This window comes from Anabrus simplex, chromosome 5 (assembly GCF_040414725.1).
Source record: "Anabrus simplex isolate iqAnaSimp1 chromosome 5, ASM4041472v1, whole genome shotgun sequence".
In the NCBI taxonomy this organism is placed as follows: domain Eukaryota; kingdom Metazoa; phylum Arthropoda; class Insecta; order Orthoptera; family Tettigoniidae; genus Anabrus; species Anabrus simplex.
In genome coordinates, this window is record NC_090269.1 from 402112951 (window position 1) to 402137940 (window position 24990).

At 38.6% G+C, this 24990-nt stretch overlaps 1 protein-coding gene across 1 annotated transcript in view; it reads right to left on the bottom strand.

Moving 5' to 3' along the window:
- LOC136874177 (unconventional myosin-Ie) overlaps positions 1 to 24990 on the bottom strand; it is a 458144-nt gene that overhangs the window by 24703 nt on the left and 408451 nt on the right. Inside the window, exons 21-22 of the mRNA XM_068227689.1 lie at positions 17825 to 17976; positions 3027 to 3455 (exon numbers count right to left, since the gene is read on the bottom strand). Coding sequence (XP_068083790.1) covers positions 3027 to 3455; positions 17825 to 17976 — 581 coding nt within the window. The remainder of the gene's footprint in view (positions 1 to 3026; positions 3456 to 17824; positions 17977 to 24990) is intronic.

Sequence of the window (24990 nt, forward strand, 5' to 3'; positions counted from 1 at the left end):
TTTCGCTGGTGGAAAAAATGCCATTATCAGAATGCTGGGGAGCAGGGTAGGAGAGGTGGTGGTACATAATTTAAAATCACTACACTGAGTGCCAAAAGGCTGAAGAGCATATGATGCTGTTGATAGTGATTTGCCCCTCAGAGAGAGACATTAAGCCTTGAACGGACCACTTGGTGTTATTCAACAGGAGTAAACCATGTGTCAATACCAGGTTTAAACCTTTCCCTGCTTCATCATCCCACATGCAGATTGCCTGTGGGCATCAAATAGGAAGACCTGCACTGGGCAAACCGAACATGTCGCTGAACACTCCTGGCACTAAAAGCTACACAATAAATAAAATAAAGCTGTCATATAGTACGTAGTTTCAATTGTTTGAAGCACCTTATGCACTGTGGAGCAGAATGTCCAGCTGCTGTGACACAGCTCAAGCACGGCTTGGTGACAGTTGATTACCTGCAGCCGATTCCGTCACAGCCAGAGCGACGGTTTCAACAATTCGCGGTGAAACAGATCACTGTCCTCCTCCAGGGGCAACACCCATGTCACACATTTCTTCAAATATTTTCATCATTTCACATAAACCAGGCCCAGAAATGGGGCTTCTCCATTGTCATTTCAGTCATCAATAATGGCGCAAAGCAGTTCCAGTCTTCTTCTTCTTCTTCTTCTTCTTCTTCTTCTTCTTCTTCTTCTTCTTCTTCTTCTTCTTCTTCTTCTTCTTCTTCTTCTTCTTCTTCTTCTTCTTCTTCTTCTTCTTCTTCTTCTTCTTCTTCTTCTTCTTCTTCTTCTTCTTCTTCTTCTTCTTCTTCTTCTTCTTCTTCTTCTTCTTCTTCTTCTTCTTCTTCTTCTTCTTCTTCTTCTTCTTCTTCTTCTTTCCATTACCATGTTCACCCTTGTCTGGTACGCATACTGTGTGCTACCACAACTACAACCTTGGCAATGCCACCACCTAGTGGTGCATTCTTTAACTTGTTCTACCCTCGACTTTTCCCCAACGTGTATTGATTTCGTGCTAGTAGATATCCAACCAGAAAAGGTACCGAATGTGGTATGTCCACGACCAAATGTATCATGTGTGTCACATGTTGAAGGTGGTGGAACGGAGATGCCAGTATTCTCTCTCTATAACCCATCAAACTGAGTAACTTTACTTTTGGTTACCCTGTATATATCCAGAATGATCAGAAAAGAGTCCCAATAACAACATTGGAAACATATCTGTCAGGAATATCCATACTTTCATCAATAGACACCCAAATCCTATTGTCACCTAGACTACTTCTGATTTTTGTTATGCAATGTGACATGAAGGAAAGTAATTTTTTCTCAGCATTATTTCTTCTGGAATCGCATGTGTCAGATACTCCAACATAAAAGTTACCAAAATGTTCATTGTTTACTTTATTGAGAGGAATTTTTGCTATTGGCTTCTACCATCATCTCACAAAGGTTTTCTGAAAACTCAGAAACTTTGGACGATGAAGCTATAGCTAAATCGAATAAAAGTATCAGCCTACTTTGTTGAGCAGATTGCTGATTTACACTCTGTTTGTGTCTAACAGTGTCCCAATGCTGCTGGACATTAAAATGCTTTATTGCACTCACTTTAACTTTGCACGCTTTAAAGAAGAGGATTTTTCAGTAGCCTTATGCAGAACTCTTGAACATAATTTATTAATTTAATACTTCCACTAAACTTTTCTTAAGGCATCCTGATGTTAACTCTACCACTGTTAATATAATTGTGAAGCCCTGGAAACTGTCTTTGTTAGAGTTTGTAAGAAGGGTAAGGGGAGACGTAATCTAGGCACTAGTCACAAGTGTAGTTGGACGTAACTACCCACAGTGCAAAGACCTGCTCACATCTAGCGGAAGGCAGACACAGCATGAAGGCAGGAAGATATTTTACTGTATAATAGTTGTGGTAGCTCACACTTACACCTACTGGAGAGGAAAAGCACCATGCTGAAGAAGAGGAAATTGCTTGGCAAGACTATTTCTTCAGCTTCTCCGGCCGGAATTTAATTTTGGTAACATCCATAAAGTATTCGGGTGTTTAACAATCGCATTGAGTCCATGCCATACGTGGTGTCTGCTTCCTCTATGGATAATCACATTCCTGAGAGACGTTTGAACTAGGCTGTGTTAAAAATCAATTGCAAAAAACTTATTCAATTATTTGAAAAGTTCACTCTTCTATATGACAAACATTGTACATTATTTAGCAGTACCTTTGAATAGCAGTTGAAATTTCACAATGCATATTCAAAAATGCACTTTAAATTTATCTTCAGGATGCAACAAAACATGTGATCCACTAGTTGCATTCGGCTGGGCCAACGCTTCACACACACAACATACAGACAGGTTTTGATGATCAGCTGTCCAAATGACGAAGCAAACTTCCAATAGGTATATGCGCATACAGGAGAAATTGTTCTCAGAAATTCCCCTCTCCGAGTCTCCCTTCCGGTAAGTGTGAGTGGGCCTCAAATCTTACTCTAAAGGAAGTTGTTCTAAAATCAGTTATATAAACTTAAACGAGATACAAGCAGTGGGAACTATTCAGCTTTGAGGCCCAAGCTTCAAGTTACATCACAATGCCACAGACAGATTTACACAAACTACATTGGACATCATATTCAAAGTATATTTTTTCGTGCAAAATATAACCAAAATAGGATCCTAAACAACTAATATGACTGAAATATGATCAAAACAACAAAAAATAGTAAAATATGCATTGATATGCTGTACAAAGTAAAGCTAAATGTGCTCAGAAACATCCAATTCATGCTTAATTATAACAAAAGCCAAAACGGAAGACAGAGAAAGAACTATGACGTTTCCTGAACATCTGAACCCTATAGATGATCTACTAATTGTTTTCCAAAATGTAAAGAGTAAACTAGAATAGTATTTTAATTCCTCATCAGTTCATGCTAATTTCTACTTAGGATGATGAATAACAAGCAACAAAATATCATAAGTTTTGAGGTAAAAATCATAAAAATATTTCTTACCTGCAGGCTGTGGTCTAACAGCTGACCGTACAATCGGCTGATTTGGAGGCGCTGGATCGCTAGGTGGTGGTGGTGGTATGATAGGTGTTCGACCTCGGATGGTGCCACCATGAGGGGCTCCAGATGGTGGTGTTGCAGTAAAGGGTGTACGACCTCGGAGAGTGCCGTAGGGTGGTATTCCAGGAGGTATTCCAGGTGGTGCTCCAGGAGGTGGTGTTGGTGTATTGGGTGCACGACCACGGACGGTGCCACCAGGTGGTGCTCTAGGAGCTTGTCTGACTGGACGGCCACCTCCCTGATTCACTGTTGTTGATGGTGGTGGGTTTGAAGGGCGCAAGTTTGGACGAGCAGATGTTGGCAATGGCGGACGATAATCCGAATTGTTTGGATTGACAGACATGTGCATAGAAGCTTGTTTAAACTTTGGTTCTGAAATAAATAAATAAATAAATAGATAAACAAACAAACAAACAAACAAACAAACAAACAAACAAACAAACAAACCATTAACATGAACTCATTCCACAACTATGAAACTCAACCTTCGCAGAGAGAAAATAAAATAAAGTTGGAGGATACTGTATGCTCGTAACTAGCACTATGGTCTAGGGGTAGCATGTCTGTCTCTTAAAACACAAACCAAACTCCGTGGCACCTTTGTCTACCAAACAACCGCTGCTCAGCCTGAAAGCCTGCAGATTACAAGATAACATGTGGTCAGCATACAATTCCTCTGAGCTATTATTCTTGGCTTTTTGAACCAGGGCCACAATCTCATCAGATAGCTCCTCAATTGCAATCACGCAGGCCGAATGGACCTAGAACCAGCCCTCAGATTTAGGTTAAAAAATCCCTGACTTGACCAGCAATCAAACCCACGGCCTCCAGGTAAAAGGCAGGCATACTACCCTTACATTGCAGGGCCAGCAAAAGCCTTAAATAGGCACTTGAATACAGTCATGACACCAGAATGTCAATATGTGAGTGAATGCCCAGTATTCAATTACAGATTAGGTAGCTTGAAATATTAGAAAGAAGAATTAGTACTAAAATATTGGGTCCAATGAAAAGTACAGAATTGTGTAAAATAAGAAGTAATAAGGAAATCTATCAGAACATAGAAAACATAACAGAAACAATAAGAAAAATGATTCTGCTATCCATCTTTAGAGTTAATGAAATCAAATGTTTAAAAAAAAGTCAACAACAACCTGGATTCAAAAGATCAAGATGGATTTGGAACTAAATAATATATGAGAAGAACAAATCAAGGAAAAAGGTATTTTTAGAAAAAAAATATTGAATGTGGAAGGATTCCAAGACAAAAAGGGAAAGAAAACTGGTACCAAGTGGCCTGAGAACAGAAAGAAGAAATACAGTGAAAGGATGAAGGAGTATTGGAAAGAAAGAAAGAGGAAACCATAGAGTTAGTAAATGAAACACTAGAGGTAGCATTGGCGCTGCAGTCGCGTGCGAAGTTGAACGAGCATGCTGTTTGGCAAAAGCTGGATTGTTTGGCACTTTCACTAATGGAACTTCCCGATAAATTGAAGTATATACTTCTTTGAAGGAAAATGTCAGTTTCCTGTGCAGCTTATGGCTGCATAGAGAGGTTCATAAAGGGCCATAGCATATCATTTCACAGGTATTTTCTGTGAAATTTATTTCCGTACGTATAAAATAATACTTTGCATGACACTCATTGTCATGTGAATTGGCCTACTTGGGCTAACTTCACGACTGATATCCCTGTCGGCGTGAATGAGATTCTTTGGATCTTACCTTGAAGACTGAAATTAATGTTTTACGAAATATAAGGGATGACATTTTCCTTTCACTGAATGGCCATGTGCGTGATACCGAGCTAGTGGCTGCAGGCTTAGGTCACGTAGCTGTCAGTTTACATTCAGGACATAGTGGGTTTCAACCCTACTGTCGCAAGCCCTGAAGATGGTTTCCAATTCTCACATGATGCAAATGCTGGAGCTGTACCTTAATTAAGGCCACAGTCGTTTTCTTCCCATTCCTAGCCTTTTCCTGTCCTATAGTCATCGTAAGACCTATTTTACAATGTAGAGACTAGATATGCCACACCGTGTGAACATCTGAGTCTTTTACTTTCATCAATATTATTATTCCTTTAAATGTCACATAGGACTATATACAAGCATAATGTATTATTAACTGAACGAGTTGGCGGTGCGGTTAGGGCCACGCAACTGTAAGCTTGCTTTCGGGAAATAGTGGGTTCAAACCACACTGTCGGCAGCCCCGAATATGGTTTCCGCGGTTTCCCATTTTCACACCAGGCAAATGCTGGGGCTGTATCTTAATTGAGCCCACGGGCACTTCCTTCTATTTCCTAACCCAGCATCGCCGTAAGGCCTATCTGTGTCAGTGCGATGTAAATCAAATTGTAAAAAATAATCTAAGTATTTTTTTTTTCAATTCTCTTCAATCATATAATTTACCACTCTCCCTTTCCATTAACGGAAATTATTTTACAAGTTAAAATCTTAAAGTGAATCATACATTTCAGGAAAAGCTAAATAAAAACTCCATAATAGGCTGAAACCACAACCGAGAGTCATATTTCCACTTGTAATGACGTTTAGAAAACATCGACAACAATAATAATAATAATAATAATAATAATAATAATAATAATAATAATAATAATAATAATAATAATAATAATGGCTTTACGTCCCACTACGTAGGCCTACTTGCACGGTTTTCGGAGATGCTGAGGTGTCAGAATTTTTTCCCCATGGGAGTTCCTTCATGTGCTACAAGAGGCTGACTTATTTGAGCACCATCAAGTAGGGCCTATCACCGGACTGAGCCAGGCTTGAACCTGCCAACTTGGGTTCAGAAAGCTTGGGTCTAAACCGGCGATGGTAATATTTTGTCTACTCTACCCCAAAATCTCGCCAACGTTTTTAGGCCTAAAATCTCGCTCATCCGCTTCGTACGAGAGAGGACATTTTCGGACGTTGGGCAGAATTATACCAAATTTCTGGTCATTTACACAAAAAATAGCGAAATATACGAGCCCTCCTTCTAAACGTATGTTGTTAGAAGACTTAATATGAACAGCAAATTGATTTTTGTTACTTAACTGCACCTGAACACCGTCCTCTTATTACGCATTTAATCCTGTATCCATGCTCTTTGGGCTTTCTTTTTTACTGGAGAGGAGCATCACAAGTATACTGTAGTATCTGAGAATATTTACATGTAAGAATTTTAAACCTTATGTATATCCACACAGTTTTAAAAGGCCCCGTTTTAACATTGATGAGTACGGTGGAATGAGCTTTTTGCCAAACAGCTGTGATTTCAACATGCTCCGCTCGCTACACTGATTTTTGTATTGAAAAGGTGGACCGTTTTAAGTTTTTCCTATCACACTGATTCTCTCGTAGACGGTGGCGCCAATGCTACCTCTAGTGAATCATTTACTAACTCTATGGAGGAAACATCAAAGGCTGAGGAACTGAACTTAGCACATGGTCCCCAGTAGACCATAATGGAAAGGGAAGAGAAGGGGATACAAAACTGGCACAGGTGGATCATTTTAAGTACTTAAGAAGTTTATACCCGAAGGATGGTAGTAAACCAAGTAAAACTGAATCAAGGTGCATGAATAATAATCATCATCATCATCATCATCATCATCATCATTATCATCCAGTTGCCTATAAAATCCTGTCAAAAAGAACTTCGAAATTGCACTGAGCCTGACTTGTTTCCCTTGATTCCTAGGTGGAACACAGGGCCTTGATGAAATTTCTCCAGCTTGTTCAATCTACCACCAATGTCCTGTTGACTCCAGCTATCTCTCTGTCTATGGTTCTTTTCCAGGCAATCCTCAGTCTGCCTTGCCTGTGACTACCTTATGGATTCCAGCTCAATGCCTGCCTTGTGATACTCTCTTGTGGTCTTCTCAGGATGTGCTCAATCTCCATTTTCTCCTCATTATCTGTTAGCTGTATGGGACTTTGACTTGTGGCCTCTCTAAGGTCTTTGTTTCAGATGGTCTTTGGCCACCAAATTCTCATAATGTACCTCAAGCAATGATTTATAAACGTCTGTAACCTTGTAGTAATGTCTTTGGTCACTTTCTAGGTCTTCCTTCCATACAGTAAAACAGATTTAACATTTGAGTTGAATATTCCTAGCTTTGTTTTATGCAAATGTGAGGGCATATCCATATTAGTCCTAACTGTGCAAAAGCTCCTTTGGCTTTATTTATATGGCTCACATCATCTCTAAAAGCACCTCCATTGTGGCTGACCTAAGTAGCAAAATTCCTCAACCCTTCCTACATCCATCCCATCTAAGAGTCAAGCTACAATTGTTACAATGGTTTATGCGCATTTCCTTGGTCTTTTTGTTATTCAAGCCTACTTCCTTAGCTTCCACTTTTAAGTTATTCAGTTTGATTTCTGTGTTCCAAAAACATTCTGTAAGAAGACGGAAAACATCCGCATAATCCAGTTCTTGCATTAGATTGCATAAGACCAATTTCATGTTTTTACCCGTATTGAACTTACTATTAGTACATGTATGTACTGAACTGGTGTGGATAATAAATACAAGAATTGTAAATACTAACCCAGTACTTCCAATCGGTTATTTCATCCCCACTGAGTGCCCCACTTTCTATTCGTTGACTCTCTCAACATACAATCCAAGGTCATAGTAAACAAGATTGGCGATAGAAGACATCCTTAACACAAATTTCACAGCAGAAGATTCAGACAGCTTCCCTTGTTGATCTGCAGATTGGTGAATATCAAGCTGGCTTCTGCTACACCAGCTCCAGCAATGAACAGAGCTTTTCACTAAACAATTTCCTCAAAATAACCTCTCTTTGCATTTTTGTTGATTTTAAGAAGATCTAGGATGCAACTGATCAATCCACTATTCTAGATATCCTCAAGGAGAGGGGAGTGGACAACAAGACTCATTCCATTATCAGACAAACTCTTACCAAAACCTACCCACATATGAAATTTATGGGGAAATTAGGACTGGCTTTCATCAAGGCAATTTATTTTTTCATCCATTCTTTTCAAGCATGCCCCTTGAAAGGTCACCTGTGAATGGAAAAATAGACTACCCAATAATGATAATAGATTGAGCACTGTATACAAAGCAGTGAACATTGAATGTCTTGCTTTTGAAGGTGATGAAGTCCTAATGGCAGATGACCTCAACATCACCTGCCTCCATTACAAGAAGTAGCTGAAGCAGTACGACTCCAGATTTCCTTTGAAAAACCTGAAATAAGGTTGTTTGACCATGATAATGCCCTGCATTTCAAATAAGGAAAAATCAAACGGTGTATTAAATTTAGTATCTTGGAGATACCTAACACTTCAGTGAAAGAAGCCCTGAAATATTGGGCTAAATGCATAGAAACAGCTTACCACATGGCAGGCCAAATACTGCCATTAACCACAGTAGGACAAGACTCCAGGGAATGAGTAAAAAGTACTCATAAAAAATATGATACTATCCACATACGATAATGTTGAGGGATGTGGCCCTCCTAGCAAGGAGGAATCAATATAATATAATAAAGTTGGAAAAAGAACAGCTCACTAGGAGGCTTTGAACCAATGTCAGCACCCAACTGCCACATTGTCAGTTCAAACACAATACCAACAGCCACATGGCTAACACAAGGCTCCCTGGCCCATTTTATTTCTTTCTGATGTGTTCCCATTTGTTTATATTTGTACAGACTGAAATTAAGTTTCAGGTACATTTTTACTTTCTTTCTTTCTTATTTAGTTCTCAAGCACAGAACCAAACCTCATATCAAGATTGTGCTCATTCCTTTCTTTGAGCGACTGTATATAGAATCGGTACTTGAAATTTGCAACTTAATGCCCAGCAAGAAAGTGTGAAAGATGAAACCTGGTTCCAGCACATAATCTACTCCTGTCAAATAGCACCAGGGATCTGCTCTGACAGATCAATTACCATCGTCATCAACTCTTCAATTAAACTACAGTACATTTCCTCCTACTCATAATCAGATTTCTGTTTTTAGGTATACCCAAAAAGTACATAGAAGGAAGAGGAAAAAGGCAGAAAGTCAGGAAGAAAGTTTTGCTGCTTGTTAGTAATAACCAATTAAGTTGTGAAAAACAGGATAAAACAAAGACTGCATTCTCATATCTATTAACAAACACGAAAATTCAAATCAAACAGCCTAAATTAAAACAAGATATACCAGAAAAGTAGGGAAAATGGAAATGCAGCCAAAATAACACTTAAAAATTAAATTACATGAACAAAATCATCAATTTAATTCTAGATGGAAAAAAATTGCCAAAACACAGAGATATATAACCAGAAAATGAAACTACTTTTCCCTTTGCAAAAATCAAATGATCATAAATATGTGCCTCGGTCATGACCATCCATCAACGACTGCTAATTTCAGATGACCGCCAGCTGTAAGACATAGCCTGCACGGTTATTAGTATACACTTCTATCATGCATTTTGTGACGACCCCTATCAATGTCAAAATGGGCAGTCCTATTAAAAATAACTGCAATGGAACTTGGTAGGAAGATCAACATTAAGACATCAGAATATCACTGCACACCTGCCACTGTTGCAAAAGCTGCCCACAGCAGAACAAAATGAGTGATTCTGAACAGAAATCACACAGTTTCCTTGTTGGTGCTAATAAAAGATTGTATTAACCCATTCAGTGGGAAATGTGGCATATGCTATGCTACTGTCTCTTCCCTGGTGGGTATGCCACGTGATATTTTGGCACAACCGTATCTTATGGCTGGAGGTCATCTGAAATTAGCGACACAAAACTTGTGACGTGATGTTACCTAGCAACCGTGCAGGCTGTGATGTGAAGTATTGATAGATGGCCATGACTAAGAGACATACAGGGTTATTAAAAAAGAAGATTTCAAACATTTATTTCTTCCAAACTACAAAAGGTAGAACCACAATTCCAACATCCCTGGACAGTCAAAGTTTTCAAATTTGAACAATCCGTGTAAAAGTGCCACTGTTGCAAGTTCCAATGCCGGGCTGCATTGGCGCTGGTGCTTGTCGTGTCCGGCCATGTTGCGTGCAGCGTGCTAGTGCTTGTCAGTTGGAGTGTAAGCAAATGGCAACATTATAGGAAGAAGCATTTTGTTTGCTGCAATTAGCAAAACTAGAGTCCATTATTGGAGTTCAACGTGCTTTTCACCATCAGTTTAATAAACAACCGCCTCAGCATAAGCAGATTTATCAGTGGCATCAAAAGTTTGTAGAAGATGGCTGCATCTGTAAAGGGAAAAAAACACGGGACATCCACGGACATCAAATAAAAATGTCGAGTGTATTCATGCAGTTTACGAAAAGAGCCCAAAGAAATCCACAACACGAGGAAGCAAGGAAATTAACAATCCTCAACTAATGGTATGGCGAGTTCTGAAACACCATCTGCACCTGAAATCGTATAAACTGCAGTTATTGCAGAAATTGCATCCAGATGACTACAAGAAAAGGTACAACTTTTGCTTTAGCATGGTAGATGACATGAAAAAGACAATATTTCTGAACAATTAATTTTTTCAGATGAATGCACTTTTCATCTTCCCGGTAAAGTTAATCCGCATAACGTTAGAATTTGGGCAGGTGAAAATACTATGGCTGTTATTGAACATGAGAGAGATTCACCGAAGGTGAACGTCTTCTGTGCCAAATCTGTAAAGAAAGTTTATGGACCTTTCTTCTTCATGCAGAAAACTGTGACAGGACTAACCTATCAAGACATGCTTCAAAACTGGTTATTTTCTCAAATGGAAGATGATTCCGATGACTTCATCTTCATGCAAGATGGTGCCCCGCCTCATTTCTCTCGGCATGTTCGACGTTACCTAAATGACACCAATCCAGGATGTTGGATAGGAAGAAGAGGAGCAGAAGATAACCTTCATCGCCTGTGGCCTCCCAGGTCTCCAGACCTCACTCCTTGTGATTTTTATCTGTGGGGTTACGTAAAAGACCATGTGTTTATCCCCCCTATGCCTGACACTCTTGAAAGTTTGTGACATCAAATTGTTGAATATGTGAATTCGATAACTAGAGACCACCTGATTCGTGTGTGGCAAGAAATGAGCCACCATTTTGATATTTGTCGTGCAACACATGGTGCTCATATTGAAACCTTACAAAAGTGAAAACTGAACTCTCTCTTTCCAGGAACGTTGGAATCATGTTTCTATCTTTTGTAGTTTGGAAGAAATAATTGTTTGAAATCTGTTCCTTCTTTTTCAATAACCCTGAATTATCAAAGAGGAGCGTTAGAGTACAGATGGTCAATGTGAACTTGCAGGCTGTGATATGAAGTATTGATAGATTGCCACGACTGAAAGATATATCGAAGGCTCTTTTATCAAAAAGACCACATCTTATCATACTTTAGACAACTGATTACTTCATTCATGGTAGTTTCATAGGCCCTGAGTCAGTTTCCCCTTCTGATGCACTGAATCCTACATTTTTGGACTCCAATTTTCAGACAGCTGTCTCTTGAAAAGAATTCCTTAGATGCAAATAAATTAATAGTTATCACATTCGGGTAATATCCACCAGATCAAGCTGAAATTTTAAAGATGAGATATATTAGAAATTTGTTCAACTTTGTTCATGGCTGCTATCTGCCAGGGAATTCACCAAGTTTTTTGAAGCAGTAGCTGCATCACGCAAGGAGGATCTAAGTCCACATTTGACTTGCAAAGTCATGCCTCGTTAAGCATTTGTTAATGTGGTGATGAGTGAATTATATTTTGATGGTGAGATACGTTGCTGCTTGTAGCCGTGTTGAAACACCAGATCCCGTGAGATCTCCGAAGTTAAGCAACAATGGGTGTGGTCAAGATTTGGATGGGTTGCCACGTGCTGTTGGTGATGGGTAAGGGAATGGAGGGGCGGAAAGGAACTGGCCACCCTGCCGCACGTAAACTCCAGCTCAGGCACACCTCTGCGGAGGTCCGGACCTGCCTTCGGGCAGAATACACCCTTACTCTCTAGCTCTGAAGGTTATTTTAAAAAGTAGTGATATTTCCGTAGCATGAACATTAGTTTTTAAGTGTGTTTAGTGTGAATGTGACAAAAAGACTCCAAGATCCACCCAGTGATGCTGTCTGCAAAAGATTGATGGAGATGGCTTATTTAGAGCAGAAATTTTAACTAATGACGATGAATCAGTGTGTTTAGAGAATACTGCGAGCTCAAGTTCTCCAACACAAGCTGAAATAGGGTTATTCAATTGCATGCCATATAACTTGAGTGCAAGAGATAAGAAGTGCCGATAGTAGTGGTGAATTATTTTTTTAAACTCTAATTTTCATTTGAATGCCTTATAAAAATCTTTGTTTTCATTATTAGCAGTTAATAAATTATTATAATATTATTTATTTATTTATTTATTTATTCATTCATTCATTTGTTTATTTTTTATTCATTTATTTATTTATCCAGTACCAGGCGAGATGGCCGAGCAGTTAGGGATGCGCAGCAGTGAGCTTGCATCCGGGAGATAGTGGGTTCGAGTCCAACTGCCGGCAGCCCTGAAGATAGTTTTCTGTGGTTTCCCATTTTCAAACCAGGCAAATGCTGGGGCTGTACCTTAATTAAGGCCACGGCCGCTTCCTTCCCACTCCTAGCCCTTTCCTATCCCATTGTCGCCATAAGACCTATCTGTATCTGTGCAACGTAAAACCAATAGAAAAAAATGTATACAGTACGTCAAATGCAAATCAGTGGTGATTAATTGATTGATTGATTGATTGATTGATTGATTGATTGATTGATTGATTGATTGATTGATTGATTGATTGAAGTATTCTATATGACTGCTAGAAATGCTTCGTGATCTATGCACTTGAAGCACCTAACTAGGCAGTAAGAAAAGTGAAAATTCTGAGGATTTTCATTAGGATATCGATATCCATTAGGATGTACTATGAATATTTTATCTACTAAGCGAGTTGGCTGTGCAGTTAGGATCACATAGTTGTGAGCTTGCATTTGGGAGGTGATGGGTTCAACTCCCACCATCAGTACCCCTTAAAATGGTTTTCGTAGTTTCCCATTTTCACACTATGCAAATGCTGGGATTGTATCTTAATTAAGGCCAAAGTCGCTTTCTTTCCAATCCTAGCCATTTCCTATCCTTGCATCATGAACATTCTTCAATGTGTTTGGTGTGACGTTACACCAATAGCAAAAAAATAAAAAATTCTAGATTCCTTACTTCACAGTTTCCCTATGCGCGCTATGTCGAACAGTGTGGAATGAAAGGTTTCATTAGATTATGTCACTATGACTGATGACCATAGTTTCTTCATCTCTGTACTCTTCCTTCACCAGACATATCATTAATTAATCAACTTTACCAGGTGCGTTAGAAAGTGCAAAAGAAAGCAACTGTAGAATGAAAGTAAAAAGTTATTTGAAAAGTGAGAGATATGTTGTTTTTATCCTCACATATGACAAAATTAAAATTGCAACACTTTTCATATTTTTAATGGTATTTTACAAATTAAATAATGTTTATGATCTTAAGAGCCAAAATAGAAGATATAAACCACCTCAGACTGCTGTAGAATGTTTTATATTATGTGGAAAAACTGCTCCCCATGAGGGTGAGGTTTAGAAAAGCTGAGTTCCTTGCTTAAGAGCTTAACACATTCACTCCCGTAGATGCGTTAAGGTGTTTAAGAGCAGCCTATGTGCGAGACCATATCCAAGTTAAGGCGTTAAAGGTCGCGCAATGTAAACGTTGCTGATGCTTGTTATTTTAAGGGGTCATCGGCCCCATGTGAACGTTGTTTCGAATTTAGCGCTAAATTCGTACAAAGTCGTAGTTTGTGTTGTAAAACCATAAATGGCATAAAAATGAACAGTACCGGGCGAGATGGCCGTGCGTGTAGAGGCGCGCGGCTGTGAGCTTGCATCCGGGAGATAGTAGGTTCGAATCCCACTATCGGCAGCCCTGAAAATGGTTTTCCGTGGTTTCCCATTTTCACACCAGGCAAATGCTGGGGCTGTACCTTAATTAAGGCCACGGCCGCTTCCTTCCAACTCCTAGGCCTTTCCTATCCCATCGTCGCCATAAGACCTATCTGTGTCGGTGCGACGTAAAGCCCATAGCAAAAAAAAAAAAAAAAAAAAAAAAATGAACAGTCCCTCACCTTGACTTCCTGAACAGAGGGTACATTCCACTGCTTTCTTTCTTTTTTCTTTGAGTAAACATGGACCTAAGCCAGTCGTGGTATTCTTGTGAGGGTGTGTAATGAAGTGAGTTATTGTGTCGCAATAACATGAGGAGTTACAAACACAGCATATGAAGTGAGGAATTGAAGATATACTATTGAACGATGATTCTGGTGATGAACTCATCCCTGATTTCAGTGATAGCGAAAGCAATTCTGATGATGATATACCAGATTCTGGGCGAAGTGAAATTCAGCACATTCATTAACCGAACATATCTGTCCTATTGCTCGGGTAGGATTAAATGTTGACATTGAAAATTGAAACAAAATTGTGTCTTTTGCCAATTTATTTGTAAATAACGATTTCCTTGAATATGTATGCCATCAGATAAACCTTCACTCAGAACAAGTATTTAGCGCAGCACCATGTCCATTCACTAAATAGGCCTATTCTATTTTTCAGACATGGAAACCGGTCGACATAAATGAGATGAAAAAGTTTTAGGACTAATGTCTGTAACCGGAAAAAATTCAAAAACCAGATCTGAAAATGTACTGGATAGAGGACACTATTTTTGGCTCACCGATTTTTTCAAAAACCATGGCACGAACCCGGTTTGAAAAAAATACTGTCATTCTTGCACTTTAATGACAGCAGTCATTACGAGGGGAATCCTGATAGGATATACTGTTTTCATACAGTAATATTTCATGTAAAATAGTGCACTAAAGAGATGAGGGGATTTAAAAAGGCTGGGCTGGAGGTTTAAATAACCCACTGCGGAGCTGGTAGTCAATGTGTTAATAGCATGTACGTTTATGGATCGATGACCAAGATTTCAAACTGCATAACATTTACCTTGTATTACAAGTGATACAGAAATATTAAAACCCTAATATTTTGATATACTGTCCAGCTCCATGGGTGAATGGTCAGCATAGTCGTTTTCAGTTCAGTGTTCGATTCCTGGGCAGATCGAAGATTTTAACCTCAAATGGTAATTTCCTTTGCTTGATGATGATGATGATGCTTGTTGTTTTAAGGGGCCTAACATCGAAGGTCATCGGCCCCCAGTAATTCCCTTTGGCTTGGGGACTAGGTATTTGTACTATCCCCAATATCCCTGCAACTCACACACCCACACAACACTATCCTTCACTACAAAAACACACAGTTCCGATGCACGGCAGATGCTGCCCACCCTCAATGGAAGGTCTGCCTACAAGGGCAGCACCAGGCTAGAAATAGCCACACAAAATTATTATTATTATTTTGATATACTCATATACTGTAAGAGTCAGTTTAATACATTTGTAGATCATGAAATTCTGTTCATGTTGAAGACTATTTGATTTTCAGTTTTAAATATTTTAAGTAACATTAAAATACAAATATCATAGAACAGTGTATTTTTACAGTGCATGCGCTAACTGTTCTGAGCCGCACAGCTATCTTTTAGCAATTAATTAAAATACTACACTGATTATATGGCAAAATTATTATTACCATTAAATTTAGAATCACCATTCCCCTTTCCCTTTATTCAGCTCCTACCGGATTGGAGCATTTAGAGCACTTCTCCACCTTCCTGTCTTCTTTCATCATTTTGTCTCAGTCCAGGTTCCTTCTTCTTGCACCCCTCTTTATCAAATTGATCCACCTTGTTCTAGGTCTCCCAACATTGTATCCTGCATTAATTCACTCCTAGGTAATTGAAACTCAACAATTTCAATGCTTTGACCACCAAATTTCTCACTGCCTTTCTCTTGTCTTTATTCTCTTGATATCACCATGATCTTACTTTTCTCTGCATTAGTTTTCATACTATACTTTTCAATTTTCTCATTCAGCACACCAAGTTTTTCTTATACTTCTTTGCTGGTCATTCCCCAGACCACAATATCATCTGCAAATACATGGCAGGATCAAATATAAACAGGATTTTATTTTTTATTTAAATTCATTTATTGAAAAACACAAGGCAATTACAATTTATTTGCCACATAGTTTCCTGCTTTGGAAATGCATTTGTCCCAGCGTATGGGCAGCTTTTTGATGCCCTCGTCGTAAAAAACTTATCTCTGCAAAGTCTTCCACACTCCCATCATCTTCAAATCATTGCCCTCCTAGAGCTTATTTAAGCGGTCCGAACAAATGGAAATTGCAGGGCAATAAGTCCGGGCTGTAAGGAGGATGATCAAGTGTAGTCCAGTGCATTTCCTGTAGCTTGGAGACAGTTAGAGCTGCAGAATGGGGCTGCATATTGTCGTGGAGGAGGATGACCTGTCGAATCGGTCGGTCTTGTCTTTTGCGGCGATATGCAACCCTCGCCTTGTTCAACAGCTCACAGTAGTAAGCAGCATTGATTGTGCATCACTCATGCAAAAAATCAATCAGCAAAATGCCTCACCGATAAAAAAATCGGCTGCAAAAACCTTGCCAGCTGACAGTCGAGTCTTAGCTTTCACTGGTGCTGCCTCCCCTTTCCTCCGCCACTCCTTACTGGCTTGCTTGGATTCGGGAGTGTCGTGGTGGACCCATGTTTCGTCACAGGTGACGATCCAACTGAAAAATGCATCACCTTCTTCCGCAAACCTTGCTGTAAGCCTCTGATAGACCTCCAAACGTCTCAACTTCAGATTTTTGGTCAAAAAGCAAAGAACCCATCCGGAACACATTTTATGGAACTGTAGGTCGATTGTGATGATTGCTTGACAGCTCTCATAACTGATTCCGACTTGTTTTGCAATTTCTGATACTGTCGCCCGTCGATCGTCATCAAAAATGTCTTTAACCGCACAAATGTTTTCGTCTGTAATGCTGGTCCGAGGACGGCGAACGTGTTGCTGATTTTCCACACATTCTCGTCCTTCCTTGAACTTTTTATGCCAGGCAAACACACGCGTCCTTGACAAAATCTGATCACCGAACTGTGCAGTCAATCTCTGGCAAATTTCCGCCGCTGTAACTCCTTCAAGAGCAAGAAATTTTTTAATTATGCGTTGCACAGTGGAGGTGCAACTGTTGCACCAACATCGTGAGCGTTACTGACAAAACGGTGGAAAATATCTACCAGCATGCTCTCCCCACTCCTAACAGTCCTGCCTAAGAAATGCAGAAGCACGGGGCAAGTCCTACCGACTGTTGATGTTCAGGATCAAAAATCCTGTTTATATTTGATCAACCTTCATAGTAATAACTTCATCTTCCTATTCCCATATGCTTCTTTTGTTTCCTTAACATTTTCATCCACAACCCTTAGAAACAAATGAGGTGACAGCACACTCCCCTGCCTTAGTCCAGTTTCATTTCTAAATTTCATTAAATTTAGGATATGTTAATCAACCATTCACTCAAGTTTCATTTAAACCTGTCTGTTCTAATCCAAGGAGTTCCCTTTTTAGGGCTGTTGACTCTGAACTAATTAATGAATAAACCAAGCATCTTCAAAATATATTGAGAAAGACACTATTAAAACTACCACATCTTCTTAAGTCATTACATTTGAAATATATAGGAACATAAAATATGACTTACTGGAATTACTAGGTAAGCCATGGCCAATAGTAACTGTAAGAGTCTTTCCCGTAGATTTCAGCAAGGCTAAGTCACCAGAGGGAGCGGCCATGAACTTTACCTGACGAGTTCCACCTCCTCCCCATCCCTCCTTCTTCACTCGGAATTCACAACTGAAACAATTGTAAGTATGGTATAATGCAACAGTGTCTTGGACTCTTATATTGTGCAGCATTTGTCCATACTACAGAAAATTACAATAAATATAGCTGAAATGTTGATTCACTTCCATAAAACGACAAAATAAATCATATCAACATTAAATGTTGTCTATCAACCAATCATGCTCTGTGCAATTTCGAGATGTTATTCTTGTGCCTGAACAAGAAGAGATATTAACATTCACCAATACTATCAATAATATTTATTTCAACACTAATATTTGAGCTGAATGAAGACCAAGTTAAGGATGCTAATCTGGGCTAGGTATTGATTATGCAAAAAAGGAACAAGAAAGCTAAGAAAAGGATACAAATTACATTGGAATGGAAATAAAACAGAAGCCAAAAATGGTGTACGTTTTATATTAAGAGAGGACATTGATGTCATCATTGAGGTAATATATGTTAATGAAAGAATTATTAAGTTGAACATCTCTCTTAACAAGAGTGTGCTGACAGTAGTCCAGGTGTATGCCCCACAGACTGGCTGTAACGAAGAGGAAAAAGAACAATTCCGAACTGATTTAGAAGAAGCTATAAAAAGAGAGGAAAATATTATAGTAATGGGAGATCTAAATGCTCAAGTTGGATCAGACAGGCTTGGATATGAAAATGTACTAGGTCCACATGGTTATGGAGACAGGAACCCAGAAGGAGAAAGTTTTCTAGATCTATGTGTAAGGAATTGCTTGAGAATAAACAACAGTTGGTTTCAGAAGCAGCTAAGTCCTAAACTAACAAGATACAGTTGGAATGGAGATAACTCTGATAGATTATTTTATATCAGACAATGAAGCAGGAAAGACCATATGTGATGTCAGAGTTATACCAAGTGAAAGCCTGGACAGTGACCACAGACTTCTCCTCGCAACAATAAAGCAAAATTTATAGACCTCAGAAATACAGGAAACCAAAAATCAAGACATGGTAGCTAAAGAAGGCAGAGAAACAAGTTGAATACACAAAAAAAGTGACCAATAAATTACCATCAGATGCATAATAAGAAGGCAATATCGAGTGGACTAGATTCAAAGAAAGCATTGTCGGAGCTGCAGTAGAAGTTTGTGGTAAAACTAATAGCAAAATGAAGGCAAAAGAAACTCCTTGGTGGAACGATCGGGTGAAGATTGCTGTGAAAGCGAAAAATGAAACCAGAAAAGCCAGAGACAAAGAAATGCAAAAAGGAAGTCAAAAGAATGAATCTAGAGTAAACGAACTGCAGCAGAAATACAGAGATCAGAAGCTATGAGTAAAGAAAATTCTGGCCGAAGAAAAACAGAAAACTTGGACTGATTTCACAGATAAACTAGAGCAAGACAGCAAAGCTAATTCTAAACTACTTTATCGAACAATACCTACAAAATATAAGAAGAGACAATGAATACATAATTGCAATAGAGGAACCAGATGGTAACATAGTTAGGGAAGAGACAGAAATAAGGAAGATCATGAAATCCTATTATGATAATTTATACAAAAGTACTGGGAAAGACTCCAATGATGTAACCACGCAGGTCAGTTTAAGCTGCAATGATGAGCCTGACCAAGAGAGCCCGCCAACATGGAAGGAAGTAGAGACGGCCCTTAATAGTATGCCCAAAGAAAGATCAACAGGATTTGATGAAGTCAGTGCAGATATGATCAAAGCAACTGGTGCAATAGGAATACAGTGGCTTCATAGAGTAATTAATGCAATATGGAAGGATAGGAAAGTCCCAGATGATTGGAAAAAGGGAATAATAATACCTCTCTTCAAAAAAGGAAGCCGGAAGAAATGTAGCAATTATAGAGGGATCACTTTATTGTCTCATGGTTTGAAAATATTTGAGAAAATACTTGAAAAAAGGCTAAGGAATAAAATAGAACCACAACTACAGGAAGAACAATATGGATTCAGAGAACACCGATCTACTACCGATCTTAACACTAGTGTTTTTGGATCTCGAAAAAGCATTTGATAGTGTTCCAAAGAAGACTATATGGGAATGCTTAAGAAAGAAAAATGTACCCAAAGGGCTTATCCAGAAAGTTAAAATGCTTTACAAAGACTGCTGCAATTGCGTACAGATAGGAAACGGTAATTCTGATTGGTTCCAAACCACTAAAGGAGTGCAACAAGGCAGTACCCTTTCACCCTTACTTTTTATCACTGTCATGGATGAAGTCATGAAAGAAATTAAGCAGAAGAACAATATGGACATCAATGCATTTGCATTTGCACATGATGTAGTAATGTGGGGAAATATAGAGAAGGAAGTCCAAGAGAGGCTGAACACCTGGAATGAACATTTGAAAGCACACGGATTAACAATAAATAAATCAAAAACTGTTACTATGTCAACAGGCAGAAGAAGAAAGGAAAAATAATGCTGGAAGGTACACAGCTGGAAACAGTAGACCAATATAAATATCTTGGGTGCATCATTTCAAGTGATAACAGAATACAGCATGAGATTAACAACCGCATTCAAAAATCAGCTCAGTTTTACCATCAAGTTCGGAACCTCCTCTGGAACGAACAAGTTCCCTTAAGATCAAAACAGATTCTATTCCAATCATACTTCACCCCCATAATAACATATGGCCTAGAAACCTGCACAACAACCCAACAAGTTGATAGCAAACTACAAGCCGCAGAAATGAAGTTCCTACGAACTATGGTACAGAAGACAAAAAGGGACGTAAGGAATGAAAGAATAAGGGAGGAAGCTGGTGTGTACCCATCCCTGAATGAAAAAGTGACAAGGGCCCATTTGAAATGGTTTGGCCATGTCAAACGAATGGACGATAGAAGGACAGCAAAGCAGTGGCTACACACAGTTGTGGCCGGAAAACGACCAGTAGGAAGACCTAGGAAGAGATAGCTGGACCAAGTGAAAGAGGACATAGGAACAAGAGGAGTCAGCTGGGATGTCATCTTGAGAGAAGAGTGGTACATGAGCAGACAGAAGTGGAGAGTGCTCGTAAACCACACCCGGGCAACTGGAGTGGAAAATTGATGATGATGATGATGATGATGATGAATATATATATTACATCGGGAAATTATTAAATTACTTTCTTGCAGAAAATACCACAATTTCAAAATTAATTGTAAAATTTTTCAGGAAATATGGCATTATTATAAGTCCAATGAAGTCAAGGAAGCCATACTGCAGTCAGTTGATACGTTTTGAGGTTGGAGCTTCATCTATAATGCTGGTTTTTACATACTGTTTATCTTAACAGATACATTTGTGAACTTTATGGTTGTAATGCGTTGTTAATGCCCCCATTTTGGTAGTGTAAGTGTTTTGTAAGGACTGCTAATAGCCAAGTCTCCAAATAACCTTTAAGATAACATGAAGCTTATTTTTATAACAACATTCAGTTGTACAAGCACACTAAATTTTACTTCAAAATCGGTTTTCGGACTCTGAGATCCACATCAGTGTTTAAATTATTTTAAAACCTTTGATTTCACATGAGTGTGCTGTCCCAATTAGTTGAAATCAGTTTTAAACAGTTAAAATGAAGTTCTGTTGAGATCAACTGTAAAATAAGAAAAAGAAAAAACAAGTGTAAAAGTATGCACACAGTAAATATAAACTTTAATAATGATGTAAAAAATATATATAACATACCATAGGAAGGGCTGGCTTATTCTCATGCTCAGGCTGTTGATCTAGTATTAGACAAATGTTCAGCTTTAAGTACGGTGCACGCTGCAAGCACATGATAATATGTCACCTCAAGGTTGTGAACAATATGTTGCATGAGACTGTTTCATTTACAATTTTATCAGGTTCCGTTAATTGCACCAGGAATATCTCAATGTTTTCCCGAGTCTTTAATTCAAATCCATAATTAACTTTAACGATTAATTTCATGTCCTTTTCGATCCCTAAAAAGTTGAGATTATTGCTATAAATGTGTTCCTCAAAAAGCTGAATATTTGTTGTACTTTATTGCCTTGAAATGTTCTTGATATCTTTGATTTAAGGCTCGGTCAGTCCTTCCTATATAAAACATTTTGCAGTCATCACAAGTGAGTCTATATACTCCTGAATTGGTGTAGACATTTGTTGATACTATGTGCATTCTATATATGTTCTGATATTTTATTTCTGGTTCTAAATGCTGTTTTGGGTTGAAATTTCTTAAATGTATTAGCGATTTTAAAAACTTGATTTCCAAAATGCATAAATGTTACAACTTCACTACGTTCAGAGATTTCCTTTCTTCTCATGGTTTTTCTTGTTTTCTCCATTTTCCTTTTTACATATAATTTTGTCTATCATTTCTGGGTCATCCCCTGGATCTCTTTCCCAGTACTTTACCTTCAATGATGGTTTGGAGAAGAGTTTTCCTCTTATAATCACAGCAATAGAACCAGCTTTTGGGTGGTTAGGCCGTGTGCATAATGCAGAGTTTCGTCCAGACGTGCCATTTGGACTCATCAGCTGGAATGGCACGCCCCTCCAGGACTCTGCATAGCAGAGGCAGACCAAACTGCAGATCTGCGGCCGTGAAAGCCTTTTTTGATGTTGTATCTCCAATGGGGGAGCATTTTTTTGAACGGAGAAATCTTTTCTCCTTTAGCAGGTTAGCAAACTTGATTTGCTAACTCGGCGGGGCCACACAGTTTGGTCTGCCTCTGCTATGCAGAGTCCTGGAGGGGCGTGCCATTCCAGCTGATGAGTCCAAATGGCACGTCTGGACGAAACTCTGCATTATGCACACGGCCTAACCACCCAAAAGCTGGTTCTATTGCTGTGATTATAAGATCTGCGGCCGTGAAAGCCTTTTTTGAAGTTTTCCTCTTCTTTATCGTATTTAATAAACATCGATCCTCTTTCTTTATAACAAAGTCATTTGTTTTTTTAATCTGTCCAACTTGTTTTTGTAATTCTTCTCCAAAACCACATTTCAGCAGCCTCAAGGTTTGTTTCTTCCTGTTTCCCTAATGTCCAGGTTTCACACCCATACAGTAGCACACTCCAAACAAAGGTCTTGAGAAATGATTTTCTCATCTCCAAACTGAGATGGTTGTTTAGCAATGTTTTATTTTTTATTTTGGAAGGCTTGTTTTGCTACCACTATTCTATTCTTTTTCTGGTTATGAAAGAATATGCTGATTATTTTTAATAACTGATAATTGGATTAATGACTTATATACCTTGTTTTTCAGAGTGATAACCAGTTATGTGTAGTTTTAACTTTGAAATGATTTTATTTAAATGGTGAAATGGTGTGGTTTGTGTACTTTTTCTCTTTCTTCTTCTTCTTCTTGTCCTTCTCCTTCTTTATTCGATTTCAACCATATATGGACCACATAAAATAACTTCCTTATATTTTTGTCTCCTTCCTTGATTTTTGGTCTGTCCAGTATTTCGTCATCCTTTCACTGTGTTCTTTTCTTCTTTCATCCAACCAGAGAGTTGCACGTTTCCTGTATTTTTACTGAACACCCCTGCAATATTCTAATCCTATTGCAAATTGTAATCTTTATTTCTGCTAAATCCTTTTTCACTTCGATGAACCAACTAATTTGTGTTTTGGGATTCTTGTCAAGTAGGGTTTCTTTCTATATGTTTTTTCTGTAATAAGGGTGTAGGTTTGATTCTGTATTTTACTCTATCTAACAGTGCTTTTTTAGTATGCTCTGTCCATTAGGGGTAGCCTCAGTACTTGAGGGAGTCTTGAAAGAAAGAAAGAAAGACAACAGGCCCACAGTACTCTCTGCCTGTCGTAAAAGGCAATTAAATGAGGAAAGAGTAATTCCCAGAATAAGTTGTTCCCCTCCCCTCCATGTCATCACCAGCCTTTTAGGAAGGGGGAGGAGCATGAAGAGGATCAGGGCACTCTTTTATCTTTGGAAAGTCAAGTGAACAAGCATGATTTTGTCAACAGTGTTGGATGTAGAAGGCAACAGGAAACCACTCCATTAACCCTTTGGGCTCCAAGCAATAACACACCTCATTCTACGCCAATTCCAAGTTTACTTTTAACGGAACAGTAGCGTTTGGTCATGCATACACAATAATTAATAAATTATAAATTCTCAAATGTAAGGAGTATTTGGCATTCAAGTATCTATTTAAATAACTTCAGGGTGTGATAATTTTTTTAACAGTTCCCTGGGTGACGTCCTGAGTTCCTAGAACAAGTTTTACAAAAGAAAACAGTTTCTCTTATGGCTCCTTGTACCCTCCTGGCACAGTCCTTAGACAATCCCCGTTCATTCTTCTCAATGAAACAGTATACCTGTAGCTCTCTTCCTGGTCAGCAGATGACAGACGACCACATTTTGCCTTGCTGTTGTTCCAAATGTCACCAGTAAATGTCAGTTAATAGCTAAAATCTCATCAGTACACATCTGCCTGCTACCTTGGCCCGACATTTCATCAGATTGCTTGTGACAAAAAAAGCCAATAACGAAATGTAAAACTATCGAATGACAAAAACAATCAATTTATATTGCGCATAGATGTAGCTCAAGCTTTCCACTACACGACTGCAGATAAGAAATAACCAAAATTACATAATAAGACTGTGAAATTCATACATTCCTTGGGCGGGTTACACCTGACACAGGAGCGCAAAGGGTTAAAGTTCCTTATTGTACACCTTGTTCCACTGGATAAAATCTATATTAAATGGTAGCTCGTGAGAAGAAATATTCAGAAATAACATGCCCAAAATTCGATCTCTGCATGGACATTATATTAGGACAACTGTATGATGAGAGAGTTAACAACAAGATGATCAAAATATCTGGTTTGAGGATCAAAACTTGGAATGTTGAATGATGAATGAAAAAAGTAAACTACAGAATGTGAAGAAGGATATGGAGGTACACAATATCAGTATTTTAGGATTATGTAAAGTATGATGGAAAGGAGAAGGAGTGTTGGAATCTGGGGAGTATAAGATGGTCTACAAGGAAGAAGGCATAGGCTTATTGTACAAGAACATTCTAGATAA